Consider the following 17,755-nt stretch of genomic DNA (forward strand, 5'->3'; position numbering starts at 1 on the left):
GACATTACCCAGATTATTAATCCAGCAACAATATCACCAAGCCATTGCCCCTTCCAATTTTAACATAGGTTTTTAAAAATTTCTTTAAAGCTTTGAGTTCTTCTTCAAAGTGGACTGGTCATGCTCATAGGGTACAAACTTGGTTCAGGGCTCAGGATACAGACACTTATTCACATCGGGGATTAGTTGTGGAGTTTTGAGTCATATATTTGTAATGTTCCACCTTGTGAGTCAATCTCAAACTAAGTAAAGATTGACTTCTCATCCCTTCATTCACCAGTTGGCTGTAAAAAGTTAAACACTGAGATTTGGAAAGAGTAGCATGTAGCTCTGATGGGTCATATGTGGGTAATATCTGAATCTTGAACTGAGCCTGAAATATACTTTAAGGCAATGACATGAGGGTCACATGTCCTGCTCCATTCAATGTAAATTAACCAGAGCATTCATTTAATATTTATACATGGATTGTATGCATATGGGCAGGTACTGAAGACAGAAATTTGGACCCCTGACAAAATATAGAGCTTTCCAAGGACAATTCATAAAACTTTCTTGTGCATTGATATCCCAGGCGAAAAAATGTTATTTTTAATTTTAAGTTTCTTGTGAGCTAATTAGTTAGCTAATAATTAATTGATCCTTTGTCGTACAGCCTCAGATGAATAGTGCCGCATAGAATAACAATCCTTTTCTAAATGACAATAGAAGTATAATTAATATCTTAACTAAATAAAATAAAGCAAATAACCAGATGCTGAGATGTTATGAAGAAGGGTCACAGAACTTGAAATATTAACTTGGTTTTCTCTCCACAGATACCACTAGATCTGCTGAGTTTCACCAGCAATTTCTGTCTTTGTTTCCTTTTGAATAGCTAACAGCCTCTCAGCCAGACACCCGCTCCCATCTCGTTTAATTTATTCCCTGACCTCTTGTCAGTCAGACACAGTCTGGCAGCTTCAGTAAATAAAATCCATCTGCCCATCTATCTAGAGGCTTGCAACAAATCTTGGCAGCAGGTAGCCAAGGGACCAGAGAGTGGGCATGTGAATAATCATGACAACAGCCTACATGAATGACCCAACACAACTCCTTCTTTCCTCTGCTGTCTTTCAGCTTACTGCTTTTAGTGTGCCTGGTTCCAGTCCAGCCAGAGACCACTGCATGAGAAAAACTCTCTCTTCCCTTAAGATCGTCCACCTGAAAGGTGAGCCACACCCAGCCATAATTCATCACAGACAATATTTGGTGACCTTGAGTACTAGTCAGGAGCAAAACACTTCATTTGTTTAGTTAGCAGAGTCTATTGGAATGTCATAAAATAATTGATGCAGAATGTTAGGGTGCAGAATGGACAGGATGTTCAAAGTGGGACCAGACCAGAAGGTCAACAGTTCATGGTTGTCTTGGAATTTTCCAACAGCAAAAGCAACAACAACTTGCATTTATATAATACCTTAAATATAGTAAAATATAGTAAATTTGACATCAACATAGAAACATAGAAAATAGGAGCAGGAGCAGTCCATTCAGCCCTTCAAGCTTGCTCAACCATTCAATATGTTCATGGCTGATCATACAACTCGATCCCCTGTTCCTGCTTTTGACACATAGCTTGTTCGACCCTAAAGTTTCCCTTTAGCTCTCAAAATTTCTCCTCATCTCAGCCCTAAATGGCCTGTCCCATAATTCTTAGTTTGTTACCTCTGGTTCTTAAACATCATTCGTTGTCATTGTACACTTTGTTCCTGGGAATGTAGGTTTGCTCTCTGAGCTGAATGGTTCATTTGCAGATGATTTGTCACCCTACTAGGTGACATCTTCAGTGGGCCTCTGGGTGAAGCACTGTTGATAATCCCTGCTTTCTATTTATTTGTTTGGGTTTCTTTGGGTTGGTGATGTCATTTCCTGTGGTGATGTTATTTCAATGTTCTTTTATTCAGGGGATGGTCGATGGGATCAATGTGTTTGTTGAAAGAGTTCCGGTTGGAATGCCATGCTTCTAGGAATTCTCATGCATGTCTCTGTTTGGCTTGTCCTAGGATAGATGCGTTGTTCCAGTCGAATTGGTGTCCTTCCATATCTGTATGAAAGGATACTAGTCAGAGTGGGTCATGTCTTTTTGTGGCTAATTGATGTTCATGTATCCTGGTGGCCAGTTTTCTGCCTGTTTGTCCAATGTAGTGTTTGTTACAATTCTTGCACGGTATTTTGTAAGTGACATTAGTTTTGCTTGCTGTCTGTTTGGGTCTTCCAAGTTCATTAGCTGCTGTTTTAGTGTGTTGGTGGGTTTGTGGGCTACCATGATTTCAAGGGGTCTGAGTAGTCTGGCAGTCATTTCCGAGATGTCTTTGACGTAGGGGAGAATGGCTCAGTTTCTGGAAACATAACCCTCTCTCACTAGTATCCTTACATACAGATAAGGAAGGACACCACTTCAACTGGGACAACACATCCATCCTAGGACAAGAGAAACAGAGACACGCACGAGAATTCCTAGAAGCATGGCATTCCAACCGAAACTCTTTCAACAAACACATTAAATTAGACCCTATTTACCACCCCCTGAAAAAAATGAACAGGAAATGACATCACCACAGGAAATGACATCACCAACCAAAGAAACCTAAACATATAAATAGAAAGCAGGTATTATCAGCAGTGCTTCACCTGGAGGCCCACTAAAGATGTTACCTAGTTGGGTGACGAAATGTCTGGAAATGAACCTTCTAGCTCAGCGAGTAAACCTACATTCAGAACCTCAACCTGAGCCACAAATCTTCTCAAAACTCGTGAACATTGTTCTTGTGTTTGACCTGTCTGGTCTGCTAGAATTTTATAGGCTTCTACAAGAACCCTCCTGTACAGCACTGGCACAGTGGCTCAGTGGTTAGCACTGCTGCCTCACAGCACCAGGGACCTGGGTTCAATTCCTGCCTCGAGCAACTGTCTGTGTAGAGTTTGCACGTTCTCACCGTGTCTGCGTGGGTTTCCTCTGGGTGCTCTAGATTTCTCCCACAGTCCAAAGGTGTGCAGGTTAGGTGAATTGGCTGTGCTAAACTGCCCATAGTGTTAGGTGGATTAGGTAGGGGAATGGGTCTGTGTAGGTTGCTCTTCGGAGAGTCGGTGTGGGCTTGTTGGGCCGAAGGGCCTGTTTCCACACTGTAGGGAATCTAATCTAATCATTCCTCCAAACCCCAGTGAACATAACCCTAACTGGTTCAATCTCTCCTCTTACATCAGCCTTGGCATTCAGGAATCAGTCAGGTCGAGCTTAATTTCACTCCCTGCATGGTCAGAACATTCTTTCTCAGAAAAGGTGACCAAAACTGCGCTCAATGATCCAGGTATGGTCTCACCAAGGCCCTGTACAATCACAGCAACACATTTTTCTCCTGTACTCAAATCCTCTCACGACGAAGACTAACACACCATTTGCCTTCTTCACCACTTTCTGCACTTGTCTGCTTACTTTCAGCGCCTGGTGTACAAGGAGATCCAGGCCTCATTGCTACACAAGTCACATAAATCAATATTAGGACAGGTGGCCAAAAACTTGGTCAAAGAGATCTGAGCAGAAGCACATCTTCAAGAAAGAGAGGGAGCTAGGGAGTTAATAAGGTTTAGAGAGGCTCTGGCAGTGAAAGGAATGGCCATCAATAGTAACACAATTCAAATCAGGAACCTGCAAAAGGCCCACAAGGGAGGACTATAGCAATCTCAAGGGAGAGGATTAAAGGGAAAGTGAAGGTGAAATCATTGCAAACTATATGCAGGAGAATTTTACAATGGAGGCGTACTTTAGCTGGGAATCAGTGTAGGTCAGTGGGCACAGCGAGGAGCAGAACTTGGTGCAAATTAGTTTAAAATCAATTTCCAGCACAATGCATTGAGCAACCCAAAGATCAAGGGGCAATAAAAATCCTTTTTCTCCCCCATTACTTTAAATTTGTTTTATTTATTTACTGTAAAAATATTGGAGGTAGGTTTAAGAAAGACTGTTTGACTCAAAGCTTAGAATCATACAGTTGAGCTGTGGAGTGTCTTCACCTTCCCATTGGTGCAACACTATGGTGGCCTGTAGGGAGAGGTACTCATGGCTGGCCAATGGCAGGAAAGCGGGGTCTGGATAATTTGAGGCAGGAGGTCATGTGACAAAACCTCCAGGAATCTGTCCAATCAGAGTTGGCAAGCCCAGACCAAACAGTTTGACATCTGAAGAGGCAGCATTGTCTCCTTGAGAGATGCTTGCCAACAAATCCCTCAAAGGTTAGTCTTATGTGTCATCAATGTTTTCAGTGTTTGGTTCCATCAGAGTACATGTGCAGTCAGATGGCCGTGAAGCACAGTCTGTGTGGTATTTTCCTGGCTGCTGCATTCTCATGCACCATAGCAGGGAGCATTGACAATGACACGGCAGGAACATCAAGACTTGGCTGTGTAAGAGATGCCTTTGGATTAGAGTGGTGCTGGAAAAGCACAGCAGTTCAGGCAGCATCCGAGGAGCAGGAAAATCAGCTGTATTCCTGATGAAGGGCTTTTGCCCGAAACGTCGATTTTCCTGCTCCTCAGATGCTGCCTGAACTGTTGTGCTTTTCCAGCACCACTCTAGTCCAGAATCTGGTTTCTAGCATCTGCAGTCATTGTTTTTATCACCTAAGAGGTGCCTTTGGTTTGTTCAGATAGAATCAGATTCAAAGGTTTGTTTGTTCCCTTGATATGCTACTGTACAGAACCAAACTGCATTTGTGATTATGTACATACAAATTGATTTATTATGAATAAGGTATATTTTTGAAATAATTTAAAAAAGCACCATCAAGACCAACACCAATGTGGTCCTATTTTATTGTTCATTCACAGGATGTGGGCATTACTGGACAGGCCATCATTTATTACAATTCAGAGTCATTGTTCTGGGCCAGGGGAGAGATATAGACCAGAATTGGAAAGGTCAGTGGTTTCCTTCCCTAAAGGACATTAGTTGAACCTTTTCCTGAGAATCAGCAACAATTTCATAGTCATCATTGGGCTCTTTAGTCCAGATTTTACTATCTGTCTTGACAGGATTCAAACTAGATCCCCAGAACATGGCTCTGGATTAATAAGCCAGTGATAATACCATTAGGCCGGCGCCTTCCCCCAATTGCTCAGTCTCTTCACTTCTTCCACTTCCTAAAGTCTGACCTCAGAAAGACAAAGGGGATCTGAACTCAGCCTCTTGTGCTGTAGATGGCCATGCAATATCACCCTTAGGGCAGCATGGTGGCCCAGTGGTTAGTGCTGCTACCTCAGAGTGCCAAGGACCCAGGTTCAATTCTGGCCTTGGTCAACTGTCTGTCTGTAGTTTGCACATTCTCCCAGTGTCTGCATGGGTTTCCTCCAACAGTCCAAAAATGTGCAGGTTAGGTGGATTGGCCATGTTAAATGTCCCTGTAGTCTAGGGATATGCAGGTTAGGTGGATTAACTATGGTAAATACAGGGATATGTTGGAGGGCTGGGTGTGGGTGGGATGCTTTTTGGAGAGTCAGTGCAGACTCAATGAGCCCAATAGATCTTTCTATACTGTATGATTGTAAGAACCACTGGGAAATAGAACCATTTTGTTACAGCTATCTGAGCCAAGGGAAGTTTGCATTTGTGAAAATCTGACAGAAAGGTGAAAATAACAACACTCATGATTAATACTGCAAAACTGGCAATATCCAATTTCCAATTCATACTTTCAACCCATACATAAAATATAGAATTAGAAAGAAGGAAACACAATTAACAGCAGTTAACACTTTTATTTTAATAAAATCTTCAGAAACTGATTGGAATAACTTTGTTTTACACTTACCACAGGGACCCTTGTGTTTGACGATGATGTGCTTTTTCAGAATACAAGCCATGGCCTCCACCTCACATTGACTGCCGTAGATATGTTCATCACTCCCGCAAACTGGTGCGTACACGTTCTGGCAGCTCTGCTGACACTCACACACAGCTTTGTTATTCTTCACAATGCACTTGGCCCCAAAATCACATTCAACACTCAGGCAGGGGCTTTGAGTGTTAAGGTCTGTTTGAAGAAATCAAGCACAAGGTTATTTTAAAACACCGCATTATCTCTGCATTGCCGTTTGAAATGGTCTGGTTTATAAGTCACCAGAATCAAGTCAGTCCAACACGTTCATCTGTCCCTGCTGACTACTTAGATCACACCTCTTCTGCTTCAGATTCAGAGGATATCCGTTCACACTCTTTAGACCGTGGGGTGTCTAAATCTCTGGCCCCAAGCCTTGACAAGCTGGCCCGTGAACCTTTAATGGCTCTGTTTCTTGGAATTAAATGAAAATATCTACAGAAAGTGCTGAAACACTCAGCAGATCTTTCTGCCTGGCCTGCTGAGCATCTCCAACATGTTTATATTTCAGTCTTCCAGCATCTTGCCTTTGATTTAAACTTCACTTGGCTCCCTCAGCTTTCCACGAACGGTAGTCAACAAATGTCAAAACTCTTGCTCTGACATTCCTGATGGAAAGTTAGGAGCAAGGGTTTCCTACTGAGTTAAGTTATACAGGTTGTGTCATATGTAAAAGTTCCATTCAGGAGCCTGAATCATTTCTGTAAACTCTGCAAATCTAACAATGTCGCGTGGCCAACAAATGTTTACAAACAACGTTGTAAATCTGACGGAAATTTAGGAACTAGAGCAGATACAACTGTGGACTAAAAATCAAATAGATCCCCAGTGATAACAGAGGTCATGTTTGAGTGTTGATTGCTATACAAACAGCACTAAAACTAACAATAAATCGCTGTTTAATGGAGTTGCTGACTGGTACAAAATCTCATTTATATTAAGCCCTGGTGTGGCATTGCAAACTCAGCACTCATGCATCTGCAAGTTCAGAAACGAGACTTCATCCTGACAGTGTTTATGATAATGCAGCCATACGAATCAAGACAGGAGATTGCACACTGGTCCAAAGTTGCATTTTCTCCAGTTGAGTGCGTTACCATAAATCTCCTTAGCCTCTGCCCTGGAAATAAAATTGTGTTTGGTGTACTTCTTTAGCCTCATCTCAAGTTCATTTTAATGAATAAATACTAAATCAGGGACCGAGATTGAGTCAGGCAGGAAATGCCCTTCTCCATCCCCACTCATCAAGGTAAACAGCCTGACTTGCAGTGACTCTCCAACATCCTGCCAAGTCCATTCATCACCATGCCAGGTCCCTTGATGTGTAACTGAGTGCCTGACAATACTGCAACTCTTCATACCACTGCCCCTTCACCAGGGGGCCCTCTTCACACCAGACAAAATGGGATAGAGGAGGAAAGGCAGTGGGATCCCCACTCTCCCTACCTCAAAATTCAACCCTATGTTCTATAATACATTGGTCGGACCCTATGTCTCTCATTATAGTCCATAAGCTTCTAAGTTTTCCCTCTCTCATCTATGTGTATATGATGCTGTGATACTCTCTGCAACATTGTCTGTTACGAGTTTGCTTGCTGCACACATGCAGAAATCAGTCATTTTGCTGCAATGTCTGCTTCTTAACCTATCATGTGTTTTACTGTTTTAAATGAACTCACCCACAGAGTTAACCAATCCCTGACAAGTGACTGGCTTTTAGATCATTACTATTCATGTGACAGGGAGCCAGGGGAGCAGCAAGATGTGAAAACTGGCCAGATTTCCACCTGCCATTCACTAGCTGGTGAACCGGCCAGTGCCAACTACCCTCTGAAAAGGGTTCTTGAAACCACAGAACAACTCAGTGGGGTAGGGAAAGACAGCAATGTCTTCAACACTCAAAGAACCAAAGCTGACTGCATGAAGAAACAGGACCATGAGCCTTTTTTTGAAGAAAATAAACCTCTTCCCAGTATCACCTTCCTCTCCTGAAAACTCATGCTCACAATAGGGCTGATTCCCTGGTAGTGACCATCACATGAGCATCATTCACACATAAGGCTGGGCAGAAAATGTGACTGGCCTATTTGACTGTGACAGGCATCACTGCCATTTCTAATGCACGGAGCATAAGGAGAAACTTCTTCAGCAGGGAATTGTGAATCTGTGTAATTCATTGCCACAGAGAGCTACAGAGGCCAGGCCATTGAGTATATTTAAGACGGAGATAGATAAGTTCTTGATAGAATCTGTACAGTATGGAAACAGGCCCTTCAGCTCAAAGACTGTGGGAGGAAACCGGAGCACCCAGAGGAAACCCACGCAGACACAGTGAAAATGTGCCAACTCCACACAGACAGTCGATCGTGGCTGGAATTGAACCCGGGTCCCTGTGAGACAGCAGCGCTAATCACTGAGCCACCGTGCTGTCCAAGACAATCAAAGGTAACAGGGAGAAAGTGGGAAAATGGGGTTGAAAAACACACCAGCCATGATCAAATGGCCTAATTTCTGCTCCTACGTCGTATGGTTTTATGGGTGACTTGCCAGACCCAGAAGGGATTTAGCCAGGGATCGCGCTATCCCAGAACACCGAAATGTTGCTCTCTGTCTTCAAGGTTGACTTTGGTGAACCTTTGCAACCATTCATGAGGGAGAGTGTGGAAGCTAAGCAGAAACTCTGGGATGGAATTTCAAACATGACGCTAATCAATCCAAACTCATTTTGGAGGGCTCAAAAGTTCCAGCAGCTGCAAAACAAAGTTTGGTTTGTTCAGGATTCACTCAGTTCCTCTGCACGAGGATCCCTCCTGTCAAGAGCAGGGTTTTGGTGAACAGATGCAATGTATCTTTCGCAACAATTCAACAAAACGACTCATTCAAGTTTTACAGAGCAACAACAGTTTTTAAAATTGACTTCACATCTCTCGATCTAGTTTGACGTCAATGGGGTAAGCAGTTAAAACCCAGAGCTGCTCACTCAGTGGTAAGCAGAAAGCAAGTGGAGCAATGGTTTGGCTCATCTGGCACGGAGGGTGTCCTGTCATCGCTGCAGTGACGTCTGTGATGGTATTAACATGAGCTATGTCAAAAACGCACGCACTTCAGTGACCATCAGAAGTAATCAATAATGCTGTGGGCAGTGCAGCGCTCATTTCTTTTCCCAATATACCAAATCTTCCTATTGCATTTTCCCATCACTATTTCCTAAGAGAGCTGGGAACAGCTCAATATAACAAGTGACACAGCGACTGGTGCAATCTTCTTGATTATAGGTTCGATAAGTCTTCGTCTTGCCAGTTAAGTCCAATTGAAACAAATTCAAACTGAAGTACGTGTGCTGCTGGATGAGCTTTCAGAGGTGCAGTGAAAGTATGCTGTCTGGAAACAAAGCTGGCTTTAAAAGAACTGTGGGCAAATTGAACACTCTGAGGTTTGATTCCTGCAGCTAATTAATCCACTTATCTACAGATCAAGCTGTAGAATAATAATAAGTTCTAATATGCCTGACTGGGATATCAGGCTCTCAGTGAGATTCGACTGCTGAATGTGTGCATCCTTCAGGTTTCTGCACAAGTCAGGATAACAACTGCTTTGACATCTGGATTGTCATATTTTTCCCACTTCCCTAAGGGACAAGGTGGAAATCAGAAGTGATAAGCGAGCACTGACACCACTGCTGCTCACAGATCAAAAGTGATTCGCAATTCTGTAATTTAGCCCAGTGCTTCCTGAGGAAGAGGAGTGAAACCTTGTCCTCTCTTAAGCTCAGGTGTAATCGACTGAGCGGGACCAATATGGCTGAATGCTAATTTGCTGCATTCCAAATTGATGCACATAAGCCTGAAAGAGAACAAGAACTCCACCTTCAGCATGTAACTACCTGCATGCACCTTCTCCTCTCTAATCCATTCTGAACCACCTACCTGTTCAGATCCCTTCTGAGTGGGTTAAATAAATCATAGCAGCATTTGCTCTTTGGGAATTTGTTTGAGCCACTTAATGCTTTGTAGCTTGACAACTCCAGTTACAGTACTGAAGGTGGCCATTCAGCCCCACAGTGCCTCTCCTGGCTCTTTGAAAGAGCAGTCCAATTAGACACATGCCCTTTCAACAGAAACCCTGAAATTTTCTCCAGTTCAAACATTTATTCAATTTCCATTAAAATACAACTGGATCTGCTTCCAAGCAGCGGATTCCAAATCTTGTTAATTCCAGATAATTTAAACTTTTGCAAATACTTCTGACAGTTTGGTGAGACTGACGTCTTCCATGAGATTGATATGTACGTGAGACATGTGCTCACCATTCTTTGACTCGTGTAGGATAGAATGAGAAGTAGGCCATTCATCCCCTGGAGATTGCGCTGCTGTTCAAAATGATCACGGCTGATCTGTTGGTATTTTGATTTCCACATTCCTATCTACTCTCAATAATATTCGATTCCCCTGCCTGACAAAAATCTATCTCCCTCCTTGCTCATCTGCAAGCTGTGTTTTCAATACTCTTAATGCTGTAATGAGCAAAGATATTGAGGGTTGTCTTGTGCACTTTAGTGTGATTCAAAAATGTCAACAATGTTTTCCATCTACAGATTAACTTGCTCACTATATTCAAGCAAGACAGGCCTCTCATTAGTGCAATGTTTACCACTGCTGTTCACCATGTCATGGGTTGGTGTGGTCCCGATGGGCCGAATGGCCTGCTTCCACACTGTAGGGATTCTATGATTTCATGTCATTTCTATGATAATGCTCCAACAATTACTCATTGGGACTGATTAACTCCACTGGTTAGTTTATTTGAAACAGAAAAACACACATTAAGTTAAGGAGCAGACTAAACTGCAAACTAACTGATTTCTGTGTGTGTAGCTTGCAAACCCATAGCAGACCAAATGGTAAGCAGAGGCATGCACAGCACATGTTGTCGATTAGATTAGATTACTTACAGTCTGGAAACAGGCCCTTCGGCCCAACAAGTCCACACCGACCCACCGAAGCGTAACCCACCTAGACCCATTCCCCTACATTTGCCCCTTACCCTAACACTACAGGCAATTTAGCATGGCCAATTCACCTAACCTGTACATTTTTGGACTGTGGGAGGAAACCGGAGCACCCAAAGGAAACCCACGCAGACACGGGGAGAATGTGCAAACTTCACACAGTCGGTCGCCTGAAGCAGAGAATTGAACCCGGGTCCCTGGCACTGTGAGGCAGCAGCACTAACCACTGTGCCACCGTGCTGCCCACTCAGCCACCATGCTGCCCACTAAATAAGTCCTTATAAGTGAACTCTCTTTAAGGTAAAGTATACACAAAACATGCTTTTACAGCACTTTCATAAATTAAATGTGTCCTCTGGGGAACAAATCTCCTACCAGTGAAACCTATTTCTTCCTACATATGCTTAGTTCTCAAAGAGTTAAGCAAAGTTTGCTCTTTCAATAACTCTCACCATTGATGTAGAGAGGTATGCTAATATGACAAGTAATCGTTGATTCTTTAAAAATATCTTCTCTCATTCCTCCTGCACTTATCAGACGATGCAGGGAGAAATCATTCAGTTCAGCAAGTCACTGATGTTGGTGTAAATGCTCAGACTGCACATACATTGGGAGAATAATTATCATCAAAAACATCTGTTTGATTGGACAGAACTTGAGCATAGCTTACAAAAAAATTGACATACTGTCAAAGTCTTTCACCTTGCTCACATCAGGATAGAATCACAAGAATACCAAATTCCAAAAGGGAGCACCAATTTACACAGTAAGGAAAAAAGGTGCTGACTGGTTGGCAATTGGATTCTGATTGGTTGGCATGTAGACTCTGATTTGTGGAGGTACATACAGTATTGCCAGGAAACAGTGTAAATTATTGTTCCCTTTGAGATTTGGTATTCTTGCAGTTTTATCCTGATGTGTGCAGGCTAAAATGTTTTGACAACATGTCTCTTTTCTCAGGAATCTTAACAACTTAAAGAGCTTGGTATTCGAGTATAGCCCCTGGAGGATGGGAAATGTAGTACTTCATAACAATGATAAAGATAGAGATGTACATACACAGGATAGAAAGATCCCATGTGCACAAAGCAGCACAGGAAAACAACAGGGTGTAAAAAAAACCCTCTGTTTTGATAATACACAATCCTTTCCCTCCTATTACCCCTCATGATGCACCCTTGCTGATGATGCTAATGTGTATTGGGTTTTGCCACTTCTCTTGTACTGGATGTACTAGTCATCCAATGGCTATTTTACTGTGAGGGCCCTCACAGCCAAAAGCAATCACATTATCACTCAACAACCATGCATGGGTGCTGAAAAATATTTGCATTCAACTGGACGTTCAGCATAGGAACTAACTTATAGATGCTTTACAGGTGAAGGAAGGAACAATAAAATATAAACTTTAAAAAGTTACAGGGAGATGGATCAAGCATAAAAGAATTGAGAAAGTTAACCACAAAGCTCAGGTAAAAGCATGAAATGTTTGAGACTATTTTGAAAAGGCAGCAAGATGGAATGTTCCAGAGTAGAGGGGCAGAGGTCAGTTTCTGGAGCCCTCAGCTTATGTGGTTCAAACCTTGTCAACACATGGTGCGTGTGCATGTGTGCATGTGCGTGTGTGTGTGTGTGCGTGAGACAGAGAGAGAGAAAGACTGGAAAGGTGGCTGCAAAAGGAGACCAGAGGCACAGGGATAAAGACTGGCGGAGGTAGTAAATGGAACAAGGCTGCAAAGGAATTCAATGGTGAGAACAAATCATTCTTTAAAAAGATTGGGCCACTTGGAATGGATTGAACCAATGGGGATCGGGTGAAATGAAGGAGTTGGGCAGGACCTGAACCACTGACCTGTGAGGTTTTGTTTTATTTGCTTGCTGACCATGGGTGTCACTGGCTGACCAGCATTTATTAGGTAAAACAATGACTGCAGATGCTGGAAACCAGAGTCCAGATTAGAGTGGTCCTGGAAAAGCACAGCAGTTCAGGCAGCATCTGAGGAGCAGTAAAATCGACGTTTCGGGCAAAAGCCCTTCATCAAGAATCCTGACCAGCATTTATTGGCCATCCCTAGCTGCCCTTAAGAAGGTGGTGGTGTTGACCTACTTTCTTGTATAGAACAGAATCCCTGCACAGTGTGGAGACAGACAATTCAGGCCAACAAGTCCACTCCGACCCTCTGAAGAGCATCCCACACATTCTCCATCCTAACCCTATAACTCTGCATTTTCCATTGTTAAATGCACCTAATCTACACATCCCTGAACACGAAGGGTAATTTAGCATGGCCAATCCACCTAACTCGCACATCTTTGGACTTCCCGATGCAGTCCACGTGCTGTGGGTAGACCCAAAATTCTCTTAGCAAGGGAGTTCCAGGACTTTTATCCAGTAACAGTGAAGGAATGGCGATATATTTCCAAGTCAGGATGGTGAGTGGTTTGGAGGGGATCTTGGAGGTGGTGGTGTTCCCATGTATCTGTTGCCCTTGTCCTTCTAGATGGAAGTGGTTGTGAGTTCAGAGGGGGTTGTCTAAGGCTGTATGGTAAAGTTCAGCAGTGCATCTTGTAATACTGCCAGATCTGCTGAGTTTCTCCAGCACTTTGTTTTTCAGCCAGATCTGCAACAACATCACTAGTTTTATTTTAACAATAAGAATGGCTTTCTTATGCGGCTGCTCTTGGATATAGCCCATCGGATGGTCAGCACAGGGGAGCATCAACAGAGACATCTGTGCTTCAGACCAACTAAGAAATGTGGCTGGGAGTCAGTCCCTTTGCAATCCCGTGAGTGAGCTTCATTGTGGATACAGCCAGTGACATCCACACACTTGGGGTAGTTACAACTCAATGAACCACAGAACGGTTACTGTGTAGTATGTGCTTCCATTCATACAACTCAACTAGTCCCACTCACCTGCCTTTCCCTGTAGCCCTACAGAGTTCTTCCTCTTCAGATTATTATACAATTCCCTCCTGAAAACTATGGCTGAATCTACCTTGGCTATACTTCAAGACAGTGAAATCCCAGATCCTAACCACCCACTGCATGTAAAAGGGTTTTTCCTCAGGCTGTCTATGGTGTTTTGTCAGTTGACCTCAAATCAGTCTCCCCTCGATTGTCGATGTTTCCACCAATGGGAAAAGTCTCTTTATCCACTCCCTCCTGACCCCTCATGATTTTGAACCCTCTACAAAAAACCTTCTTTACAGCATTCTCCTGTCCAAGAGGAACACCACGGCTTCTCTGATCTGGCCAGGTACTTGAAGACCCTCAAATGGAGCCATTCTTGGAAACTTCTCAAATCAAAGACACATTTGTTGAATTAAAACAAAAATGCATATTTCAACTTTAAAAAAAAACCTTGAAAAACGTGTGGTGTTGGCAGGTGTCTAAACCCGTTCCCTCTTAGCTGTCTATCTGACACCTAATGAGCAGTTAACTCCACAAGGATTTCTGCTCATTAACTCTGCGTTCACAGTTGTGATGGTTTCAAAATACCCGTAGATTTCCTGCTGATTAGCTTGGACAGAGATTTTTCTCTTCCCTGGCAGTGGCTGGTGAGAGTGAATATTTGAACAGATTGCTTGTGAGAGTGGAGGATAGGGAAGTGAAGGAAGAGGAAGGACATTACAGATCAAGCTACATGCACATGAAAACTAATGGACAGAGCATTACAACATGAATGAGCAAATCACACGGAATTATATTACTCATGAATGCGGCAACAAATGCAGACTTCTGGTTTATTAATAAATTGGCCAAGACTTTTGAACCGGTTAATGCCTTAGTTACAAGTGAATAAAAGGATTTCACACAAAAGCATGCATGCTTGCATGTCTTAACTAACGATCCCCAAGATTCTGCGAATGCTAATTCTTGACAATACATTTCATGACAAATGTCAGATAGAGTAATTAAACCGAAAATGAGTAAACTTACTAATAATTGCAGAGCGCAATTTAAACAGAAGAGTTTTTTTTCACAGGCATTGTATTGTTTTCTCACGTCTCAAATTGACAAATGATGGTCATAATGGGTTAAACTATTCCTTGTGCTTTCATTATTTTGGATCTTGGGAAGAATTAATAAAGACCCAAGGAAAGCTGTGGCAAGACAGACCTAGACATTCAATCGAAGTATGTCTATCATGTTCAGTTTAGTTTTCAGTGCAAATACCAACAATTGCCCAGTAGATAAATGACATAATGAGGATTGATTGATGAACCTAACACACTTTAAATGCAAACAAAGAGGCAACATTTGCTCCAGTTAAATATTAAGCAGCCGCCACTGACTATAGGTCAGTAATTGCTTTAACTTAGAACAATCGATGCACAGACATTAGAATATGAAAAGGAGTTTGTCAAGACACTTCAGGAGGGAACTAGCAGTCTGTCTAATGAACATTTCTAATCTGATTTACGTCAATCTGTCTCGGAGATGCATTTCTTTTTACACCCTTTATGCAAACTTGCATAACATGCACATAAGACAGCTTGTGATCAGCACGCCGGGCAACTGGCTAACTATTACATGCACCGTTTAAGAAGCTATGATTCATGAAGACAAGGGTGGTCCATGTACACGTGAAAGTGGTAGAGACAGAAAAACGCACACACACACCCACATTCAGCAGCTTTGAGTCTATACGTATTAAAAAGAAACATTTTGCAGAATGGCCAATTTCCTTCAGAAATTGGTTTATTCGCTATTTGGAACATGAGATTCAATAGCTATTTGATGCTGAGCATAAATTACTCTGTCTGACAATAAACTGTTTATCTGATATTATCTGCTGCTTAAAGGTTTTAACCACACCTCTGTCACCTCAAGACTCAGTGTCTCCAGGGTTGCCGGCTACTGCAAGTCTAAATAAGGTGCTGCAGCCTGTGTCCTAACTCACATCCAGTTCCATTCAACCCGCTCCTGTCCTATAAAATCATACAGTCATAGAGTCAATGAGCATTGAAATAGACCCTTTAGTCCAGCTCGTCCATGCCAACCAGATATCCTAAATTAATCTACTCCCATTTGCCAGCACTTGGCCCTTATCCCTCTAAACCCTTCCTATTCATATACCCATCCAGATGTCTTTTAAATGTTGTAATTGTACCAGCCTCCATCACTTCCTCTGGCAGCTCATTTGTTACACGTACCACCCTCTGCATGAAAGTGTTGCCCCTTCTAAATCTTTCCGCTCTCAGCCTAAACCTATTTGGAGGAAGGCCATTCTGTCCACCAATTCTATTCTGCAATTAAATGAGATCATGACAGTCTGATAGTCCTCAGCTCCACTTCCCTGGCTTTCCCCCTTGATTCTTGATTCCCTTATTGTTTAAAAAAGTTTCCACCTTAGCCTTGAATATGCTTAACAACCCAATCTCCGTGATAAAGAATACCACGGATTCACTACACACAGAAAGAAGAAAGACTTCCTCATCTCTGTCTTAAATGGGTGACTCTTTATTCTGAGGTTATGGCCCCAGTCCTGAACTAACCCACAAGAAATAATAATATCTCCGCATCTGTGCTGTCAAGTCCCCTAAAAATCTTTTGTGTTTCACCCAGGCCATACCTTGACGATGAAATTCACATTGAAGCAAGCAAATTCCTCATAGCCTCACCCCTCTCCATTTCTGTAAACACTTCCAGCCTCCGGCTCAATGAGTTCTCTGTGCTCCTCAGATTCTGTCCTCTTTACAGCCTTGATTTTCATCACCTCATCATTGGTGGGTATTCCTTCAGCTGCCTGTGCTCCAAGCTCTGGGACTCTCTCCACAAACCTCTCTACCTCTTTATTGCGTTACGTTGTCTGAAAAAAAATCAACCTGTTTGACCAAACCTTAGGTCACAGCTCTTTGTCTGGCTCAGTGTCAGTTTTCGAGGAAAAAGTGAGGTCTGCAGATGCTGGAGATCAGAGCTGAAAATGTGTTGCTGGAAAAGCGCAGCAGGTCAGGCAGCATCCAAGGAACAGGAAATTCGACGTTGAATTTCCTGTTCCTTGGATGCTGCCTGACCTGCTGCGCTTTTCCAGCAACACATTTTCAGCTCAGTCAGTTTTACAAAGTTAAAGGCGTTACATGAATCTAACTCAATTTGAATGTTTTCAGTCAAAGGATATCTGTACAGAGGGAGGAATATCAAGTGTGCTGTTTGCAAAGAAAAATAGTTTTTTTTCAATATACCCCATTGAGGAAGGGAGCCTGGTTGTAATGAGAACCTACCTCTGGCTATCAAAGGGAGTTGATATAATACAGGTTGAGCAACTGGACTGACAACTGTACCCATCAATATTACAGCACCTCTGCTCCTCTGGTATCAGCATGTTTTATAACCCAATGTTCATTGAACTATTACATTGATTACAGCGGTTCAAGAAGGCAACTCACCACCATCCTCCCATGGGAATCAGTAATGGGGAATAAATGCTGGCCCAGCTAGTGACACCCACACCATATGAAAAAAGAAAATAAAACCTATACCAACAACTTGCTGGTGGCATTTCCACATGGACTTCCTAATCAGCCATCAGTCACTGACAGAAATTCCCAGGAAATTATGAGAAAGGAAGAAATTTTAGTGAGAAACACTGCAGACTTGTTTAAACCAAAAATAATTATAATGAACTCTAGTTAAAGAGGAGGATAGATAGAGAGCCTCTAACAGTAAATCTGTTTTTCTATTTAGTTGTGTGTCTCAGTGGAAGATTAGGTCTTAAAAGAAAAAAAAATTAAAAACTGCTGTGTGAAAATGAAGGAATTAATTATATACTTGTAAATAATTCTTACTTTTTCAGTTGTGTCAGAAAAGTCAGATTGAAAGCTTGTCTAC

At 42.4% G+C, this 17,755-nt stretch overlaps 1 protein-coding gene across 3 annotated transcripts in view; it reads right to left on the reverse strand.

Moving 5' to 3' along the window:
• Window positions 1–17,755, reverse strand: part of agrn (agrin) — a 526,525-nt gene that overhangs the window by 126,385 nt on the left and 382,385 nt on the right. For all 3 annotated transcript variants that reach the window (XM_060852337.1, XM_060852336.1, XM_060852339.1), the window contains one exon: window positions 5,847–6,068. In XM_060852337.1, the coding sequence (XP_060708320.1) occupies window positions 5,847–6,068 (222 nt within the window). The remainder of the gene's footprint in view (window positions 1–5,846; window positions 6,069–17,755) is intronic.

The sequence above is a fragment of the Hemiscyllium ocellatum genome, chromosome 37 (genome assembly GCF_020745735.1).
Source record: "Hemiscyllium ocellatum isolate sHemOce1 chromosome 37, sHemOce1.pat.X.cur, whole genome shotgun sequence".
Classification (NCBI taxonomy): domain Eukaryota; kingdom Metazoa; phylum Chordata; class Chondrichthyes; order Orectolobiformes; family Hemiscylliidae; genus Hemiscyllium; species Hemiscyllium ocellatum.